At 28.2% G+C, this 21,754-nt stretch overlaps 5 protein-coding genes across 8 annotated transcripts; 1 reads left to right on the top strand and 4 right to left on the bottom strand.

Annotated features, from left to right (window-relative positions):
• Positions 1-4: 4 nt before the first annotated feature.
• Positions 5-11,751, bottom strand: LOC127067338 (uncharacterized). Of its 4 annotated transcripts, none has more exons than XM_051002145.1 (5): positions 11,537-11,751; positions 3,462-3,525; positions 3,162-3,377; positions 2,518-2,768; positions 5-836 (listed from the first exon to the last, which is right to left on the bottom strand). In XM_051002145.1, exons 2-5 carry the CDS (start codon positions 3,513-3,515, stop codon positions 731-733), a joined length of 627 nt encoding a protein of 208 aa, XP_050858102.1. In that variant the 5' UTR covers positions 3,516-3,525; positions 11,537-11,751; the 3' UTR covers positions 5-730. The 4 variants fall into 4 exon arrangements, with proteins under 4 accessions (XP_050858102.1, XP_050858100.1, XP_050858103.1 ...); XM_051002143.1 differs by lacking the exon at positions 11,537-11,751 and adding an exon at positions 5,935-6,073; XM_051002146.1 differs by lacking the exons at positions 5-836; positions 11,537-11,751 and adding exons at positions 1,935-2,447; positions 5,935-6,072.
• A 1,968-nt stretch (positions 11,752-13,719) lies between these two features.
• On the top strand, positions 13,720-15,674 carry LOC127067337 (superoxide dismutase [Cu-Zn]-like). Its single transcript, XM_051002142.1, has 4 exons — positions 13,720-13,819; positions 14,661-14,985; positions 15,083-15,307; positions 15,418-15,674. The coding sequence occupies exons 2-4, from the start codon at positions 14,806-14,808 to the stop codon at positions 15,670-15,672; spliced, it is 660 nt and encodes a 219-aa protein (XP_050858099.1). The 5' UTR covers positions 13,720-13,819; positions 14,661-14,805; the 3' UTR covers positions 15,673-15,674.
• A 329-nt stretch (positions 15,675-16,003) lies between these two features.
• Positions 16,004-18,107, bottom strand: LOC127067340 (uncharacterized). Its single transcript, XM_051002149.1, has 2 exons — positions 17,639-18,107; positions 16,004-17,210 (listed from the first exon to the last, which is right to left on the bottom strand). Exons 1-2 carry the CDS (start codon positions 17,760-17,762, stop codon positions 16,972-16,974), a joined length of 363 nt encoding a protein of 120 aa, XP_050858106.1. The 5' UTR covers positions 17,763-18,107; the 3' UTR covers positions 16,004-16,971.
• A 340-nt stretch (positions 18,108-18,447) lies between these two features.
• Positions 18,448-20,038, bottom strand: LOC127067339 (probable small nuclear ribonucleoprotein Sm D1). Its single transcript, XM_051002148.1, has 4 exons — positions 19,831-20,038; positions 19,568-19,644; positions 18,734-18,931; positions 18,448-18,656 (listed from the first exon to the last, which is right to left on the bottom strand). Exons 1-4 carry the CDS (start codon positions 19,842-19,844, stop codon positions 18,574-18,576), a joined length of 372 nt encoding a protein of 123 aa, XP_050858105.1. The 5' UTR covers positions 19,845-20,038; the 3' UTR covers positions 18,448-18,573.
• Positions 20,039-20,314: 276 nt separating this feature from the next.
• Positions 20,315-21,751, bottom strand: LOC127067332 (probable malonyl-CoA-acyl carrier protein transacylase, mitochondrial). The gene has a single exon (XM_051002139.1). The coding sequence runs from the start codon at positions 21,615-21,617 to the stop codon at positions 20,358-20,360; it is 1,260 nt and encodes a 419-aa protein (XP_050858096.1). The 5' UTR covers positions 21,618-21,751; the 3' UTR covers positions 20,315-20,357.
• Between the last annotated feature and the right edge of the window lie 3 nt (positions 21,752-21,754).

A 21,754-nucleotide genomic window follows, 5' to 3' on the forward strand; every position in this document is an offset into this window, starting at 1 on the left:
CGTATTACACCAGGGAAAAATTTATTATGACAATATTACGTCGTATTATATAAATAACGTGATACAGAGTTTATTTTACCGATATCTATTTACTTAAATAATACATGTACATATGCACAAGTGTACATGTATGTATATACATGAAAAAAGAACAAATCGATTGTTTCTTCTACAATATTTTTTTCGTTCGATAAACGAAAAGGCAATCTACTGACTAAGGCATCGACTAGAGCAAACACCTTAATTAAAGCAATTAAAAGCGTTTTACAAAAAAAAATAAAGATAAGTGCGATAAACTTATTTTTACGTACATATACTTAAGTACGATAAGTACATAAACATACTTGAGTAACAACATTCATTAGGTCTGTACCTCTGTTACGTCTATATGTCTTTGTTGACGTTATTCGTACGATAATTAAATAAATTTCTTTTAATTCTTTATATATGATTAATTAAAGCATACATGTATGAGACGATGTAAACTCCATTCAAAGTTGAAAGATCTTTCAATGATCTAAAATCGATATTAACATCAGTACTTTAAGATACGAAGAAATTGACAGTATAAATCCGATATATAATTTTCCGATATATCTTCGTTGTTCTTCGATTTTATCTTTCAATACTCTTTCATTCCTAATCGATGTAAACTTTCAGATATAGTAACTCGTGAGATAGACACGTTACATCTTTATAGATGACAGAAACTTGTTGATTTTTGAGATCGTTAATACTTCAAGTGATGGAAAGTAACGATCATAAAAGACGCTGCTATGATGGACATGCTCGGTGATGTAAAAGGATTGGAACCCGACCAACTTCCTACCGGTGACCTGAAAGCAAAAGCACAAAAGAAATCGATAATTACGTTTTCCTTAAATGTAGGTTTATATACCAACATATTTACAACGTATTCATATTTTCTAAAACAAATTCTGAAATTAATCCATACGACAATCCATTACAAGATTACGTATACGTATATACAAGGTGTCCAATTTAAGACGATCCATCGAAATGTTTAAGATAAAAGTTAAAGATTGTTAAAACTAATATCATGTGGTATATATGATTTTTTTTCTTCTTTTTTATTTTCTTTTTTGTAATCGAGATCGTTTGGAAAATTTTAACGTCATCCGTATGTTTGCAAGTAAGATACTTTATTTCTTTATTTTCAACATGACAACCATTATCCAATGAATTCAAAAAGTCAATAAATGTTGCGTTCATTTTAATTTGAAAGTTTCCTTGAAAACGTATCAAATTTCAAAATGATATTCAATATTCAATAATATTATATTATTTTCCCAAGCGATAATCATCTCTAGTCGCACGATTTCTTTCGTTGGAGTATCATTTAATACTTTGATTCATTAAATATAATGAAATATTTGTAAAGATATAAAAGATAGTTTAATTGTTAAATCTAATAGATCTTTGAGAGAACTTAAAAATTACCGCTAAAATGACAACCTCTAATTTTTATGTGAAACATTATGTTATATCGTCTTATATGGGACACTCTATATATTTAAGGTTCAAGCGAAGAGATGACAGAACAAAATCAAATCATTTTTTGATAAAATGAATGAAAACATATATGTACGAATGTATGGATACTCTGCTATTCGATACTCTTGTTATTCGTTGTCATTTGTAACGATGAAATATGCACGAATGGAAGAGATAAAAATAAATTTGTACATATATACATATATATGGAAAAATTGAAGCCAACAAAAAAAAAGATATCAAGAACTTAATACACATATATGTACATATAAATTTCGATTACGGACATACAAGATTGAATGTATTCTTATTCGATAGCGCTCGTTTAATAATTCACGTCTAAGAAAACCAACTTGGAACACTTAAGCATCATGGGGAAATAGGATAAGAGGATATATGAAGCAAGAGAAAACCACAGATATTTTTATACGTATTACCAATTTACATATAAAAGGTAAACAACACACTAAACTATTTATGATAAAGATAACACTTTAAAAGGCCAACTTAATACAAAAATGATATCATACGTTTCGAATTATTCATCGCACGTGATTACCTTAGATCTCCTTTTCTTCGTAGGTCTACGTTAAACGAATAATACCAAAATAAGATTTATTGAGAATTTACGTTGAGTATATAAGAGATAAATAAAAAATATCGACGTATGTATTAGGAATGAACGAATCATAAAAATCGCAATATCCTAATTAAGACGCATTACTAATCTCGAAGCTATTCTAACAGCGTGTCGATATCTCATTCCCCCATCGGAAGTTGTCCTTTCGCCATTCTCAATCGATGAACGCCTCAATTTTAGCTGTAATTTACATAATAAAATTTTGTGAGAGAATCGTATCGATCAGAAATATATACATTTCTTTAAAAATTACGTATTCGTATACGTTTTCGTAAAATCACACTGGTGTACACTGTAAAAACAAAAGCCTTTTACATATATAAGTCCATAAATATATATACATATAAGAAAATGTAACCTACTGGATTCCGATAATTCCACAGGCCCAACGACCTCCTGCGTTTCCTGTCGAAAGGGATAGAGTGCTGTTGCCTTTACCCAAGTCGTCTTCATCAGAATGTACTACGATAGCACGACCCAAAATGCTATTAGGTCCAGTGAGAGATATAATCGTGTCTGTGATATCGATGACCGCTTCTCCATCGGCATTGGCTCTAATATTACCCAAGTCACCAACGTGTCTAACAGTATCCTCCGGAGCACCATGAACGTTCTATATGCATATACATACATATATACATACATACATATATATATATATATATATATATATATATATATATATATAGACATTTATACGGATATAGTACATATATTCCTATGTATAATACCCTTGTATTACAGCTATATTTATTACATTGACTACCGAATTAATCTCACACAAACTGATATTTCATAAATTTGTTTAAATTAAAGATATAAAGAAGGATTCATTGTCATCCTTTTTACGTTAAACTTATTAAAAAACATATATATATATACATATATATATTCTTTGTCTTTTAAATCTAATCGAAGATATCTTTAACACGATTTAAATAATAAAGTTTGCAGAATTAAACATTACTGATATTGAATACTCGACAGTTTTTACAAAATTACTCACGTTTTCAGGATTAAAATGGGCACCAGTCGATGTACATCCTTCTTTTATATCTCCTTTCTCATGAATATGAAAACCATGAAGTCCTTCCGTCAGACCGTTCACTTTACCGCTCAATTTAACTGGTCCATTCGGCAAAGATTGAGTAATTGTAATATCTCCTGAAATATTTCTCACCGATGCATCGTGAGAGGTCAGATGAACGACAGCAACCAGTTCCTAATATTTTATTTTATTATGAAATAGTTGAAATTTTATCTGGTCAAAAATAAAAAAATATAAAATCTTTGAAAGAAGACTTACTTCGGCTGTGACTACTGTAACAGCTGTGATAAATAATATGACCACACGATACATTTTGAATTATCTGAAAGAAAAAGAAATACAAAATCGCACGCACACACACACACACGCGCGCATATATATATATATATATATACTCAAATATTTTGATAATTCTAAAAATTGTATGTGTAATTCTAAAAAAAAAAGAAAAAATAAAAAAAATCATAATGTAGCCTTCATAAATTTCTGAGTAGGTTAATTTTTTATGTTATGTGTATATATATATATATATATATATATATATATATATATATATATATATATATATATATATATATATATATATATAAAGTAAATACTCTTGTAGGATTTTTTTAATTAATCGTATTTAACACCTTTGCTATAGGTTTTAGTTTGTTCTCCTTCGCGACAAGCATGGTATAGTATTATCATTCTCGTTCAATATACTATTGAACGAGCAATTACTTCGATTCCTTGAAGAAAAACACGTTGATACGAAACTTGTTTACAACTAACAATACTTACGTCATGAAATCTTTACAATTCTCGATTTGAAATCTATCTTTCTTGTTTTGTAATTAAATGACAAATATTATTAAGTTCTATTTTCTCTTTCATTCGATTATGTATACTAATGAATGAATTTTTATTTTTATTAAAAGATAATTCCTGTCAAACTTTTTCTTTATGAGATATAATCATCGTGAATTTATCAAGTTTTATTAATAGTTTAATCAGTTTCAATATAAAATTGATTGTGATTACAAAACAATATAAAGAATGTTAGTCGTAGATAAAAGGCATAGATGTCATCAGAAATCAATACATACTATACGAACGAGTGAAACAAACATCAATATTCCATATCTACGTGTGCCAATGAAGGCCACATTCAATACAAGTATTTACTCTGAAATAATGTTTTCGTTTGAAATATTTGTATCTCATAAAAAAAAATTATTAGAAAGTTATCGATCTTAAGTTTATCATACACGAGAACAAAAGGATAGAATCGATTAAAAAAAAAACAGAAAGTATATCGATCCTATGGGAAAGTTCCATTAAAACATGAATTACGAACGTAGACCTTAAACGAGACCAAGCTTCTATGAAATACAGTGAGTCACAAAATTAATCATATTCACACATGGAAAATGAGCTATTTTTTCTTTTACAATGAACAAAGTGTCGTTATGAATATATCAAAGTGTAATAAGGAAAACCATTGTACTGTATGAATTTTTATAAAGATCAGTATATCATTTTCAAAGATTTTCATCTAATCGTATTATAAATATTAATCAGTATTAAAATCAACTACGATCGTTTAAAGATTTCCATTTTAATAGTCATTGACTCGCTATAATTCGTTTCAAAATTGATAGACTTTAATATTATGTATGATAGGATTTAATGAAAAATTATTATTCCAAGCAATCACCATTTTTTAATAAACTCATGAAACTTTCTCGATTGTATTCAAAATTTCTAGACACTTCGTTCATTCTTAAAAAAAAAAAGAAAAAAACCATCATTCTGAAACATTATAGAATCAATTTTGCGAGTCACTGTACACATGACGTACATATCGATCGCGAAGAAAGAGGTACTCATCTAGAAAACCTGCGCACAAAACGACCCTATAACGCGTCGTTTTTATTTGATGAAAAAAGTTACACATAGGAATAAGCCTCCACGATTACTTAACATAAAAAATATTGATTGATAACAATTGGTGAACGATTTTAACGAATGAAATCACACGTAAGTATTAGTGTCACATTTACAAAATGAAAACAAAAGTTGCATTCCTATGAATGCAATCCTAGAAATGAAACTCATCAAATCACACACTTTTCTTAAATAAAACGATAAGAAATATCTAGTAAATAAAGCTATCAAAAATAAACAAATTTCGGGATTATTTAATTCAATGATCCATAACGAATAACAAATCTCTCCATTTTTCAAAATTCTCTCCAAAGAAAACAGGCTTATAACAAGGATCAAATCTTCAAAAAAATCTCACATAAAATTAAACAAAATTAGATCACACATTTCAAGGAACAATCGTTTTACAATAACTATTACTGTAATTCTAAAATAGCTTTTTATAAAATTTAACGTTTCATTCATTGAACACTAAATCTGATCTAAATATCTTTTTTTCTTTAAATAATATAAAATCGTTTTCTTTAAACTTCGACATTTAGTTCACTTTAATAATAAAAGACTCGACTTACTTTTGATGTGACAAATTTGTGACTGATTTGGATATATATTATCCAAATAATTATATCATATTTCTTTGGAGAAAATCATAATTATTTAATTATTACGTTTTGCGCGATCGCTTTAGTAAAATGAATTCGCGAAACGGTGTATCATGATAAATTTTATAACGTCCCTGACAGGTAAAGAGGACAAGCTTATCGACGAATATGCAGGAGAAAAGTGAAAGGGAACCTACCGAGTAAGAAACGAACGTAAAAGCCAAGCGAATAATACGGACACCGAATGGCTGACTGTGGATGCTGTGCCATGTGTTCCGCTTTATATTAGCTTCTATGTATACATCCCCACCCAATATTCAAGCAAATCGGTTACGGGCAAATACCTCGTAAAAGAGCATGCACCGCTGCTTTGTAACTTGATGACCGTAGGATGTAGATATGTACGCTTTGACAATGACGGAAGATTTGAGATCAGCAAGATACTTACAAAATTTATTCATTTTTACGCTATTATTACGAAAAGGAAAGTTAACTGTGCTTGTAATGTTTTTATCATTCATATTATAAAATCACGGTGATAATAATATAAAAAGTTATTGTTCATTTTTTTCTTGCTACATACACACACGCGCGCGCACGTATATCTTTCCAAGGTAATTTTATTATCGTTTGATCGTCACATCGATCAAATATAAACTTTAAATTAAAAAATTTATGTTTTATACGTAGAATGATATATATGACATATATGATATATACATAGTATGATATAATATCTCGATGAAATCGATGGAAGAATTATTGATATTCTTTGATTATCTTATTCTCAGTTTTTCATAATCCAAATGAAATTAAATTATTATTAATCGACGATCTTATACCGATTGTGAAAATATTTAAATAGATATATCATAACATATACACGATTTACAAAATTTCTTAGCCTTTTGCCAAAGTCAAGTATTTCAAAGTGCAATCCCGTGGCTCAATTAGATCTTATTTAGACAATGTGTTATAGTCGAGATACGATTGGACGTATCCGTTACAAAGTAGCATTGCACGAAGTAATGCATAAATGGACATTGGGTTAATAGGATAATCGCGAGAAATAATAGAAGAACCGCGAGCACTTCTCGATCTTATCATGTCAGAGATTTATATATATATATATCTATATGTTTAACATTGATAAATAAGACTTTTACTAAAATAAAGAAATCTAACGATGCTAGTATGTTACTTTTTAAAAATCGTTTTTCATTTGCTGTCTTTTTATATCTTCGAAAAATAATGATGCATATATATATATTTTTTTTTACACTTCCTTTGATCTACGAATATTGATCTAGGAATAAAAAAAAAATTTATCTATCCTAATCGTCATAAAAAAAGAATAACAAAGTCCATTCTTTAATTTATCATTAGCGACTCGAGTATAAAAAAAAAATGTATGAATAGTAAAAATAAGTAAATGTTAATGAAAAGTTGTAAACTATAAATCATATAAAAAGAATCATGATTATACCATGAAAAAAAGAACAGAGAGAAAGAGATAAGGTTTCAATTATTATTATCAATAATTGAAGGATAATTGACGAAACGATTATTATTATAGGAAACTAAATCACATTTTGATTTTTGTAATATATTAATTCGAGAAAAATAAAGTTTTCTTAGAATTCTCCGAGTTAAATGTTAGAATACGATCGATCAACGCATATAAGGGTCACGGAATATTCCGCATTTATATTTTTCCAACTGGTATCTGCAGATAATGAAAAATTCTAATTTTATATATTTAATCTATCTTTGCATTTTCTAGTAGTCAACAAAAAAGTGAATAAAACTGACTACTATCTTATTTTCTTTATATATGACACATTTCTTTGGTGTGTATTGTTTAATTTGTTATTAAAAAAGCACGTATATTTATTGAAATTTACTCATACTCGTATTTATGTAAACTAACAAACATTTTTAATTCTAACAGGAGAATTTACAGCAAGAGGTAAATTAGATGCAAAAGAACCTTACACATAATGTGTTAACTATCTTTAACCTTTTCACACCCACGAGCGAGATATCTCGCGACTACCTAATGCTTTGAACTAAATATAATACATTCTTGCATTTCCAAACATGTAAAAGTCACGTCATTAGTAAGTATCGAAGCTCTAACGAGATAGTTTTATCATATGTAAGTTTAATTTCGATTGTATTCATAAATGTATAATAACGTAGATAACAATGTCTATTAATACTCGAAAAATACAAAAATTAAATAATAATCAACAATAAAGAATGATTCTTAAAAACCATTTAACAGGATATCTCCAAAAAAAGTATTCGACGATCGTTACTCGTCAATTACGATGCACATATGTGAAAATTTTGTTGAAAAATACGAAAGAGTTAATTGTATTTACTTATTTACTTGAGTGAAAGAGATATATACTCGATAAAATTAAAGATCATCAACGGTGTGTGTCAGGTGGTAGGGATAATTACAGATCAAATTGAAGTCTCCTTTGTATGCTTGAATCCTCTTTATAAAGGAAACCGGATATTACATTTGCAAAGCTCCGATTGGAGATTCAACTACGCAGTAGCATTTCGCACAATTGGGATCTTGTCATTATTGTTTCCGTCTTGTATAAATACATTGACAAAATTCGATTAAAGTCTTATTTCCACGTCATATTACCGCACATTTTGATCGTTATATTCTCGATAACTCGGTCAAAATAAATTAAATTTTCCATTACTACGAAGAAAAACAGATATCGAATAAGCTTACGTTATTTAATATAAATGTCATTTAATATAAAATTGAATTATTTTATTTTATTGTTAACCAAAAATTTACTTCAAAAATGAAGAAATGTAAAATGTACCTGATACAACAAATTTTGAGAAAAATAATAAACTAATAATAATAAGTAAGATTTGTTAAATCGTATACTTATAACTTTAAAGATTGTTATAACGAATTTTTAGGATTTTGTTTTAAAAATGAAAATAATTTTTTATCAACAAATAAAATCCTTCGTTCGTTATTTTTTTATATTATTTTAAATTCTTAGAAAAGTATCAATATATTTTATTCTTCGAAAGATTTTCTTTTATTCATAAGATATTAGATTATAATCGACAACGTTCTAACATCCAATTATATAACAATTAGCTTATTTGCAATTATATTCATCGAGATATATATTATCAATAAACGTTATATAATAAATGTGATTCATATCTATGACTGTTCTTTAGTACACATGTATTAAGCTGAATTCATAATATATTAGAATGTTTTCGTTCTAAACGATTTCCTCTGATCAATGTATATGTCTATTTACACGTACATGCCATATAACATGATTAGAAATAAATAAATAAATATATATGTATAAAAGAGTATGTTATAGATACTTTTTAACTAGGTAGCTGGAATGAATGGTGAGCATTTATCTTTAAAACGAGCGGAAAATTACAATGATGTAAAATAAGGAAATTCCGTTCGAACGTTTCCTCATACAATGTATGTATGTTTGTATGTATGTGTGTGTGTGTGTGTATCATATCTTTTTTTTGATTGAAATAAAAAAAAAGATACGAAACAAAATTAGAAAAGATTAGAAACAAAAAATAAAATAGTTCTAAGTTGATTATATATTTACGATCATATATTTTTTGCAAGTGCATCTAATAATGCATGTGCATTTTACAGTTACATTATTTTCTTGATTAAGTACTTTCCTTTTTTTTACATATATCAAATTCTTTCTAACATTCTACAAAAAAAAATTTAAAAAAACAAAAAACTAAAAAAAAATATTAAATAATATAGTCGAAAAATGATTGGTTCGCGAGATATCTTGAAAAAAATGTGAATCTAATGATTCACGCAAGTGTTACAAATCATTTTTTTTCTTTTTTGTTGAAGTTATAAAAAAATATTGTAGAAGAAAAATGAATGATTCAAGGTTTATTACATATAAATGTAGTACGCATACGCATATGCATATACATTATTGCACTTTTTTATGTATTTCTAAATAACTGTGTTAACTTACAAGTTCATAAGAACGTCTATTTATTATTAACAATGATCTTCTCAACAAGTTATTTAAAAAAACTTTTTAAAAAAATGAAGGTGATATCAATTTTTTATTAAAAAAATAGCATTTCTGCGATTTTTATTTTTATAATTTCTTGATGATCAAGTATCGATAACTTTTTGTTTAAAGCTTTTTTTTATTCCACTCGAAAAATGCCTAAAATATCTTGATGATCGTTGCAAGATTATCAGAATTGTCCTAAAAGAATTTTTATTCATGTCAGTCATATTGTAGATAAGAACCTATAACTCGAACACCATGCTATATTTTTTTCTAATCTTTTTTTCCATTTTGAATCATGCAAAATATTACTAAATATTTGAATTTGAACTAACAGCGTACAAATAATTCGCCTTATCTACCACTTTAAATCTGTTCAAAATTGAATAAATAATAGGACTAATTACAATTATATATAACATACACGTAAAACTTAAAAACCTATTTCGGAAACGAAGAAAATAAAGTTCTGATAATCCTCTTATCAAAGATATATGTATGAGATTCGTAAATATCGTATACGTTTATTTTTCTATAAAAATAACTACTGATTATAGTAAAGTGAAAGATACTTTAAACATAATATTTCTTTGCAACGTTTAAAACATTTCTTTATAATCGTTATTTATAATCGTTATAGCATACGTAGTACGTATTTGTATGATACGTATTGTATTCAAACCTTGGCATAACATTTTATGGTATATAGATCGAACCACAGTAAGTAACTAACAATAAGCTACTTGATCCATAAATAATTCGGTAAAACTGTCTTATAGAACTTTTGCGTATGACCTTTTTCTACTAACTGCTACTGGCAATCGCAAAAACGAAAGCTAATAAAATATTTCACGACATAGAAGGCTTATTATTTCTTTCTTTTATATATTTTTTCTTTCTTTTTCTTACATTATATTTCTTACGACATATTTTTTTCATGGCTCGAGTCTTATATTCCTTTTTTGAACGCGAAATGTCGAAAAATTTAATCGCATTGTTAAATTATAAAAAAAGATAATGATGATGATGATTATGATGATGATGATAACAAAATTTTTTCATTATCAATAATGGACATAGATTTGTAAAGAATTAACTGGAAGATAAAGATAAATTCAAAAGCTTGTTTCCAAATTATTTTAAATCCATATTTTACAAAAACAGAGATAAAGTTTCGATAAAGTTTTTTTCTCGCAAAAAAATATTTTTGTATTTTAAAACACTTAATTATATATGAAATAATTTATGTAATTAGATATACAATTACATTTGAATAGTTATAATAGAACTAACAATTTCCTCGGCTTTATGATAATTTGGGAAAAAAAAAGATCTATTCATTTATAATTATCCTTTACTTACCGAAATAATAGTTAATTCATTTCACGTGAAGTATTATAATTTGTTTACTTATCTTTTAAATTTGTTATTATTAAAACAATTGTAAAAATTTTTGAACTCCAAATTTAACGAAGAAGAACTAAACGAAATTTATATAATATCATACGCGATCCTTATCAAAAATTAAGATATTATTTCAAAATAAGAGATCCGAGAGTGTAATCACGAATATTTTGCAATAGACAATCAGAATTTCGTCGGCATTGATTAAGTATGTGGCCTAACACACGCGTATTTACACGTTTTATCGCGATAATAATTATTTTCTTATCGTCCTTGTTTTATCACAAAATACATGATAAGAATTTTAATAACGTACCCTTTGCTTTTAGCTTCTCTTCTTCTTCTTCTTGTTCTTCTTTTTCTTCTTCTCCTTTGAAATTCTCACTTTTTCTTTCCGTCGATATCAGAGGACGAGCAAACAATTGATGTTTCTTGCGTGAAAGAATAAAAATAAGAAAAAACGGTCAAACGTGCACTGTATCGTTGTCTAGAAGAAACTGAAAGCAGTCTATAGACAGGTGCGACATTCGCTTTAGACGACACTAGTATATCTCAAGCTTACATTTCATGTCAGTATACACATAAATATGCGTACATCGTATACGTCCACGTATTATGTATCTATCTATGTATGTGTGTAAGTGAGAGCTACGTCGTAACCAATGCCCCACTATTTTCTCCTCGAATATTGTCGTCGTCGTCGTCGTCGTTGCCTTCAAGGTCCCGTGGACTATTGCGCGATTACTATAAGTATACTAGTCTAGAGATAAACACCTAAAATACAAATTATCAATGATTATAAAAGATAAAATTATTACGATTCTCTAGAAAAAAAAAGAAAAGCCATAGAAATGTAGAAAATCGAAAGTATTATTATAAATTAATATAAATAATATAAATAAATTAATAAATAACATCGAAATTTTTGAAAAAGAACTATGAATATTTCAACAAAATTTCTCAATATTATTATGAATCAATTATGTTATCATTAAAAATTTTATATAATATGTGTTATATTATATTATACAATTATATATAATTAATATGTGTTTTTAAATATTTTTTTTTTTATTTGGATTACCAAATATTTTTCTTTATAATAAAATAATACCTTAAAATATATTGGAAATGATCAACAATTTCAAGAATTCATTTCTAAAAATATATTTTAAGAATAAGAAAATTTGTTGAACGAGCTTACCAAGCTAGAAAGAATAAAAAAAGAGAACATGCTCGCTGACAATTTCATCATTAATCTCGCTAACTTTTAGGCTAAATCTTCCTTGGCCCGCTTACCTCCTTTTTCGATTTCTCCTTGAAATTTTTTATACTTTCAAATGTATACACAAGAATTTTTTTGATACGAGCGATCATTAGACAGCTTTTAAAAATATCATCGTTTCGTTCATAGTACCAATTAGCTCTCTAATATCGTAGATAAATAACTGATTTTTCTTTTTCGTACATAAAAAATTTTCGAATAATAAGATCTTTTCAATTCTTTTTTTTACAATCGACTCCATATTCAAGTCGTTCAAATCTATTATTATTCCTGTTATATGCAATTCAGTAATTTATTATATAATACAATATTTATTATTTGTTAAAGAATAAGTTTACTTATTTATAAATATATATATTTATATTTATAAATAAGCATATTTGTTCTTTATTTATTTATTATTATAGATTATTTATTACAGAATAAATATCTATACGCGATTACAACAAAACTTGCTTTGGAATCAGTTTTACAATTTTTCTATTTTTTCCACTTCGGATATCGTACTAATTCACAATATTATCGAATTTAATGCATAAACTCTCATAAAGCGTATATTTATCATGTAAGATAAATAATTCTCACAAGTATCATATATATCGAGTTATCGATAATATACGTGACATTTAAAAACCACAGAAATCAAACGCCTGGTAGAACTAATTAATTACTTCGACGAGCACAAGTTGCAGTTGATAAAGGTTGTTCACCGATTATCAGACGTTTCTCTCTTCATTAATCATGCATACAAGGTCATTTATAAATAAATAGATATTTTCTTATTAATACAGCGTTACGCACGATCATATTTTTTAATTAAGTCTACAAAATTAAATGAAAATGTTTAAAGTAACCGCTTCGACGAACATTTACGACACGTTGTAAAGGTGAATCACGCACTCGTTGAAAACTACCAATATCTACGGTACAATTTCAAATGCATTACGTCTCTCTCGTCGTAAATCATGAATATCATAAGTATAGATCAAACGGAGCTCTCTAAGGGGTAACAAAATTTTCATGAATTTTATACATAAAAATAATCAAATAAGTAAATAAATGTAAAATAAATGTAAATGATCAGATCCTTTCCTACAGTGATGAATCTTTTTCTTCACCGTCATATAATGATGAACGATACATAGATATGTACCCACATAATTACATACATCTATTTGTAGACTTAGCATGAAGACGAGGCCGATCGTTGCCTGACGCGATCATATCGGATTCACTTCGCTTTCACTTTGCTCGTCCGTCAGCATTGCATATCGAGTTTATACTTCCGTGTGTGCGTATGTGGCGATGAACCAGGTATCCTATGTATACTATATTCCATTTGCAGCAAAGCAACTCCGAGAAAATGCAAGCAAAAAATACATGTGGCAAGTCGAAAGAAAGAAACTAAGTGCATATACAAAAACCGATTATTAAAAATATTCGGATTCTTTTTAAAATAAAATAATTTTTTTTTAATTCTCAATATGAAAGTATATAGTATTATTCTAAGAATTAAAAATTAATATAGCCGTAAATTGTAGCAGCGATAAAAAAATACAAAACAAGCTTCCTGCAAATTTTATATCGAAAATCGAATATATATTTGACTTCGTCGATTATTTTTTCTTTTTTAACCATTTGATCTGGAAAATGTTATTAATCCAATTTGTCTTTAAAATTTATAACGAACGTTTTCGTTATAAAATCGATATGATCGTTCTAAACGAAAAATATTCATATGCATATTTTATATGTCAAAAACCTTTAGTTTTTATATACGAACACTCGAATCGAAATGGTTCGCTCTATACTTACGGCGATTAATTCAGAATCGGTTCAAAGAAGCAAAAAGCTCGCTTCTCTCCCTGTCATCGATCAAACTTTCCGAACGGTACAATCGTGTAAAGAAAATTACTACAAGATAGGAAATGAATAAATTCTTTAGTTCAAACCAACGCGTAGTAGCATCAGATTTAATAACTATAATAAAGTCTGATCCCATTTTCTGTAGAAATAGTAATTTATAAATTTTATAACTATAGAAATGTCCATGTATTAATCCGTTTGCCAGTAACCGATGGTACAGATATATATATATATATATATATATATATATCCTACGGATATTTATATACATGGTGCAAGTGCCTTCCAGCACCATAATCCGGTCTTGTCCTCGTCGTGACTCGTCGGTGACGTAACCCATAAATAGAAGTCAGGAGAGTAAACCCAGCAGACGTTATCCGTCTTCGAGGAGAAACGATTCTTTCTAATAACGATACGTGTACCATAAAAAAAAGATGCAAAGAACATTAAAGATCACGATCATGATGATCCTCTTAACGCAGAAAACGTACGCTGAGGTCCATGAGCAAACGACGATGAATACAAACGAAAGGATACTATTCATAAGAAGTCTTCCTGGTTATCCTGGAAGTAGAAGCAACTTGTACGAGGTTTACATGGAACCATATTTCTTTGTATGTATTAAAAAATTTCATCTCTCTTTCCGTATATCCTCTTTCTCCTTTCTTGTTAACAATGTTTTCTATTATTAAATTCTATCAAAATATGCAGGTAATAGGAATGAAAGCAGTGGTTGAGATGAAAGCACTCGGGAAAGATGGGTCGCCAATAGAAGGTCCTAGAGGAAGCTTGACACTGGAACAACAAGTCGATGGAGTTAAGATAAATGGAACTATAACGGGTTTGAGTCCGGGTATACATGGATTTCATGTACATGAAAAAGGTGATCTTAGAGAAGGATGCGATTCTGCTGGGCCGCACTTTAACCCATACATGGTAATATAAGTAAACATTTTGTTTGTGTCCTCTTTCCTTCTCTTTTTTTTCTAATTTTGTGCTACACAGTATTTCATATACATACATATTGTACATATATGAATATATAGGTAAATCACGGAGCACCAAATGACCCATTACGGCACGTCGGAGATTTAGGTAATATCGAGGTCGGACCTGATGGAGTAGCACAAATCAACGGTATGGATCATTATCTGAGTTTGGTCGGAGTTCGCGGTGCTATTGGAAGAGCATTGGTAATACATGCAAAACCAGATGACTTTGGTCGCGGAGGAACCGAAGAAAGCATCAAAACTGGATCAGCCGGAGCTCGATTAGCTTGTGGCATTATTGGATTTTCATAAACGTAATTTTTGATTCTCCTTCGTCTCACTTTATACTGTCTATAATGTCGAGTGTTTTATTTCAATATCGATCGTATCTTATCGATTCTTCCATTCAAACTCGATCAACCTCAAGAATTCTTCTACCAACTTGAAAGTGAAATAGAACGACGAATGTGAAAGGATTAGATATCTGTCATATCCTAAGGGTATACGACCACTCCTTTAATAATTAACAAGCAACTATAAATTTGCATTGATGAATGTTCCCTTCTAACGCAAGCTATCCTCACCATGTATACTTTCACACAAATAAAATGATTAATTTCACGTAATAAATAAATAAATATAAACATTTAGAAAAATATATGATTCTCTTTCATTCATTACGCTTCGTAATGAGATAATAATAATTTTGATAATATACAGTAGAGGACAAAAGTTTAAAACGATAATCCTTTCTGAAGGATACGTTATCAACGATTAACAGAATATTCTTATAATTATACATCCTTCTTTCGATTTACGCGTAGTGTTCGTTCCATACGTTTTTTTTTCCGTAGAAGAAAACAGCATAGAATTTATCAATACGAAAAAAGAATACTACAGAAAGTTGCCGATAATAATAATTTCATAAAAAAAGAAAAATGAAAATTTAGAAAAATCAAAATAAATTCTATTCGTTATCGGTGTCTATACCGTAATCCGAAACAATCAATCTTATCTTCTTAATTTGCACAAAATCATTATCTTCATCGCTTGAAATATCTAGAAACCTTTTAATCATTAAGGATCACGGAAAAATATATTTTCTCATCGCGTAAAATGAGATCGCGTAAATTGATACAGAGTATAAAAAGTCTGCATAAAAACGGAGGGATTATTTACCGCATATAAAAAGCACCGCGTAAATCGATGAAAGGATATACATTTATACTATTTGTGTATAATTTTACGACTCTCAAGACTTAATACTTTGCGGATACTTGAAACATAATACGATAATCTTTAAAAAAAATCGTCTTGAACTTTTATCCGCTACATATAATTCCTATACCATAATTTCGCTGATCGGTTAAACGTTAAAAATGTGATTTTATTTTTATTTATGTAAAACATTGTTAGACTTTAAAACCGATAAAAATTGCTAATTAAAAAAAAAAGTAATAATAAGACATCGACAATTCGCAAGAACAGATGAAAAGATGGAATAAAAGATAGGAAAATAATATCTAAATATTTTGTTCGCATAAAATGATAGTTCAACATCGAATGTTATTAACGCACGATGATCTTTACGCACCGTTGTTATATTAAATATTAGCTATTTTCTTCGTTTACTAATTGAAAAGAAGATTGGAATGTAAGTCGATGACAACCGCGCACCTTGTCGATGGCGGGCAATGATTTCGTTTCCGTTAATTCTTCCAAAGCTTGAATCATCTTTGAAACGATTTCTGGTGGTGAACGTCTTCTTGTTCCCGGCGCATCTGGTCTATGTTGAAATTCCTCTTGTCGTTGTTGCAAAGCCATAGGGAAGATTTGCGGTTGAAAATGCACTAGTGGACATTGAACCGTGAAAGGTTAGGTTATATCACGGTTACGAGAAGCGTAATATAATATCGATTTCTCGATATACACCGCTAGAAAACTGTACAACTACTTTATCGTAAAAATAAAATCTTTCATACGACAAAAGATAATCTTCTTTTTCTTTTTTAATATGATGAAAATTGTTTTAAAATTATTCGAAAATACTTCATTTGAAAAGTTCTTTGATCGATCATCGAACTTATTCGATGAATAAAAGAAATTTATTCGATTTTTTTTCCACTTGTACGTTTCTTCGTTAACAATATGATCCACGTATAACCCATTTTACATTAAAATAAATTTGTTTTAATAATGATAAAATCTTTCTCATTATCAGTGTCTCCTTTCGTAATTAATTTTATTAACGCGATTAAAAAGTAATTTATAGAATTACCAGGGACATCATGAACATCATATTCGGACATATCGTCTACGTTGTCAACGTCGAGATTACTACGACCACATTGCATAATTAATTGAATACATCCAACTACAATCCTTTTTGATGATCTCCACATAATAAAACACAAACATTTTGAAAAATATTGTCAAAGAGATGGACAAAAAAAGATTACATTATTCTATATGCATCCTTGCTATAAGCATGCGAAACTTTTGTTGCAATGGTTAGAACTATTTGACTGAAAAAACGCGTTGAAGTTAGTCACATAAACTGATAAACATTTTTTTATATTGAAATTGCGGCATAAAAATAATACAATTATCGTTAATATTATTGCGTATTAAATATTTTCCAAAAAATGTTTAACGAAATAGGCGTAACCTTCAGAAATCATTTTTATTCGAATAGCCTTGACTTAATAATTATAAAAGAATTTATTTTTATTACTTTTTCAATGATTATTTTCAATGTGAATGATTCACTGTCATTACATTGCATCAATATAGTTTATCATAGCACAAGTTACCTTGTAATATATAAACCAAAAATACGATTTTATTCTTAGAATATTTCTCTTGTAAGTCTATCAACTTGTTTATTTTTTTATATGCAAATTATGATATATGTGGAATATAGTATAATACTTACATATTACATACATATTAAATTGTAAAGTTGTATATCTCACTTATATTTAATCAAAGAATCATTTTTTATTTTTGTACTGGTTATGCTAGAAATAAAATTGTACTGCTTTTCTATATTAATACCATCAAATCTGTAATTTTAATTGAAAATAGTCGCAGTGCAAAAGATTTTATTAATTGTTCATATTTCATATATCGTATGAAGATAAGTATTTTCATTTTTTTCTCAATTATCCACAGAAGAAGAATCGTTTAAAATACTTAATAAGTTTTAAACTATTATCGTCTGCCTCGTCCTCTTCCTCTACCTCCTCTACCACCTCTTGCACCACGACCACCACGGCCCCTTCCACGTGCTGCTCCTAAGAAATAAAGTAATATTTTTTTTATCTCCTTTTAGTTTGTATACAATTATATATTGTATTTGACTATTACAAACCTCTTGCAGCTTCTTTCTTTTTAGCTTTTGCCTTCGGTGTGTCATCAATAAGTAATGTCTCCAATGCAAGAGATTCCGGTAAAATATAATACCGTATATTATTCCCTCGTAAACTTAAAGTATCCAACTGTACAGGATCTCTATTCTTAATTATCATCTTTACTGTTTTTAAATGGGTATTCATTGCTACATCTACACCTATTGTAATAAAAATCAGTTTATTAAATCAAAATAATTTTTTATTCAAAGCAAATCATTATATATATAGAATATCTCAGAATAAATAGCTAATATTTTAAGGGTTACTTGAGTACATCAAAATAACAAAATAAATTCATAAACATATATTCTATTTGACTTTGTTTTGGAATTATAACAAATTTTATTGTATACTAATTGTTTTGTTAAATAACATATCATTACATTTTAACCAAATTTTTAAGTAATTTCTGAACCAATTTTCGAATGAATGAATAGGTCATGAAGATTTTATTGCAAAGAGATCATTGTGAATATCTTTTATGAAAGTAAATAGTCAATTAAAAATCAAATTTGCTATAACTGGAAAACAAAGTCAAATAGGGCATATGCTTATATGAACTAGTTTCATTGTTTTTATATGCTAAAATTACCTATAAAATATTTCCTGTTTATTCCGGAATATCCTATATACATTATCTTACAAAACTAAAAATTGTTCAAATTAGATAAGATTAAATACTAAATTATACTTGAATATACATAAAATAATCTATCTAAAATACATAATAAAATATAAAAATATTTCATACTACACTCGAATGATAATCTCTAAAAGAGGTTATATTGACATACCTGTAATTGTACCATGTACTTGAGTTCCATTTTTTAATTCTATCGTTACAGTCTCATGACTGAGTTTCATCAAAAATCTACAACAAAAAATATAACATAAGATATATATTATTTGATTTCCAATATCTTCGATTTATTAGAAATTTTTTATAGGTTAAAATTATACATATCCCAAAGTAAAATGTATATATATAAAAAAGTATAATATATGTCCGAAAGGAAAAAAGAATAAAATCTTAATTATTATTATATATCGTACGTACCTTACTAGCTTCATGATGTGGCTAGAATAATTATTTTATATTGTTTTATATCAGAAAAATTGTAGTACCGGTATCATACCTCCTTCGTTTGTCTCTTTTCACGAGATGCGCGGGACGCTATACTGGCGTTCCGAAACCTAACCTTAACTAAACTATGTTACTGTTTATGTAAACATTTTTTAATGCGTATTTTAAGTTATTATAATTATAAATTCAGCAATATTCTTTTTAATTTTTAATTTCTATAATTTTTATTATTGTTATTTCTAAAATTTGTATTTAAACAAAAAAACTTTAGTTTTACCACGAGAGAAAATGAACGTATGAAATACGTATACGTACGTAGATATAAAAATTGTCTATTTGTGTATACAATTCCTAAATATATATTCTTTCATACGCTTTTATAAATACGTTTTTATAAAAAGTTTATAAATGTGATGAATATTATATTATAACATTATTAGCATTAACGTTTCATAAATATCGTTTAACATTATTTATTTACAAATGTTTATAATTTCTTATCAAATTACTATACAAGATTCTGCTGCTTTTGCATTAATTAATTTTAAAATAGTTTTCATTCTTCCACTAGAACCCACATCAAATGTTCTTGGAAATGGTGTTCCTTCTGGCCTCTTATAAATTCTTTGTATGCATTGTTCCCATTTTACTGGGGAAATAATTTGTTTTACTAAAAGTCCTTTTATAGATTTTGTATTTTTATAAGGACGCCCAGTGTAGTTAGAATATACTTTAGTTCTTGGCTCTTCTAGCTGTATTTCTCTTAATTTTTCATAAAATTTTTGTATAGCTGGTTGCATAAGTGGTGTATGAAATGCTCCTGAAACTGGAAGCCTCTTCACTTTTTGTAGACCCACAACTTTGGCATTCTTCTCTATATAATGCAATGCTTCTTCATTTCCAGCTATTATTTTATTCTGAGTATATAAAAAGACAGACACTTTACATATTGGGTCAGGAACTCCTAAGTCTCTAGCCCAAGCTGTAGCATCTTCTAATACTTTTGACAATTTTACTTGTGGAGGACAATAAACAGATAACATTCCTTGACCTATTTTGTCAGAAGCCATTTGCATCATATTTCCTCTAACTGCTACCAACCTGATTCCATCTTCAAAGGAAATAGCGCCTGAAAAAATCAATGCACTCAATTCGCCTACACTGTATCCAGCAGTACCTATGCATGTTTCGAATACATTCTGCCTTTCTTCACGGAGTTGTTCTAATGCAGCTAGTGATGAAACAACTGTAGCTGGTTGATTAAACTTTGTGAGATCTAATTTATCTTGTGGACCTTTTAAACAGATATTTAGAAGATTATATCCTAAAATTTCATTAGCTAGGTCAAATATATCTTTTACTCCAGGAAAACGCAAATATTTTTTAATAGCACCAACTTTAAGAGTGCCTTGTCCTGGAAAAAGTATTATTGACCTTTCTACTGGGTTTACTTTAGGTATATTTATATTCTCCTCTTCGACAGACGTTGGTGCATTAGCAGGATAAGGGGTTGTAGCCCAATTTTTATCATTGGCATCACTGTAAGTGGCAGCTTCTTTAAGGAGACGCTTAACTTCTTCCTCATTAGAAGTATTATTTGGATCATCGTATTTTTTTTCAGTAATTACTGTCTCCTTACTTAAAACAGTGTCTCGATCATTTGGAATATTGTGAGAAAATTTATTAATACAATTGAAACGATATAAGCCTGATAGTTGTAAAATCTTATCACAAAAAACTCGTTTAAACATCATAGACATTGTTTAAATAAACTTTTTACATATAAATTTTCATTTTAATAATCACTCTTTGAAAATAACAACATGGAATACCATGTGTTCCATTAAATAACAACATTTATGTATACATGAACTAGGTTACTTTTACTTTTCATCGA

Source organism: Vespula vulgaris, chromosome 10, assembly GCF_905475345.1.
Source record: "Vespula vulgaris chromosome 10, iyVesVulg1.1, whole genome shotgun sequence".
In the NCBI taxonomy this organism is placed as follows: domain Eukaryota; kingdom Metazoa; phylum Arthropoda; class Insecta; order Hymenoptera; family Vespidae; genus Vespula; species Vespula vulgaris.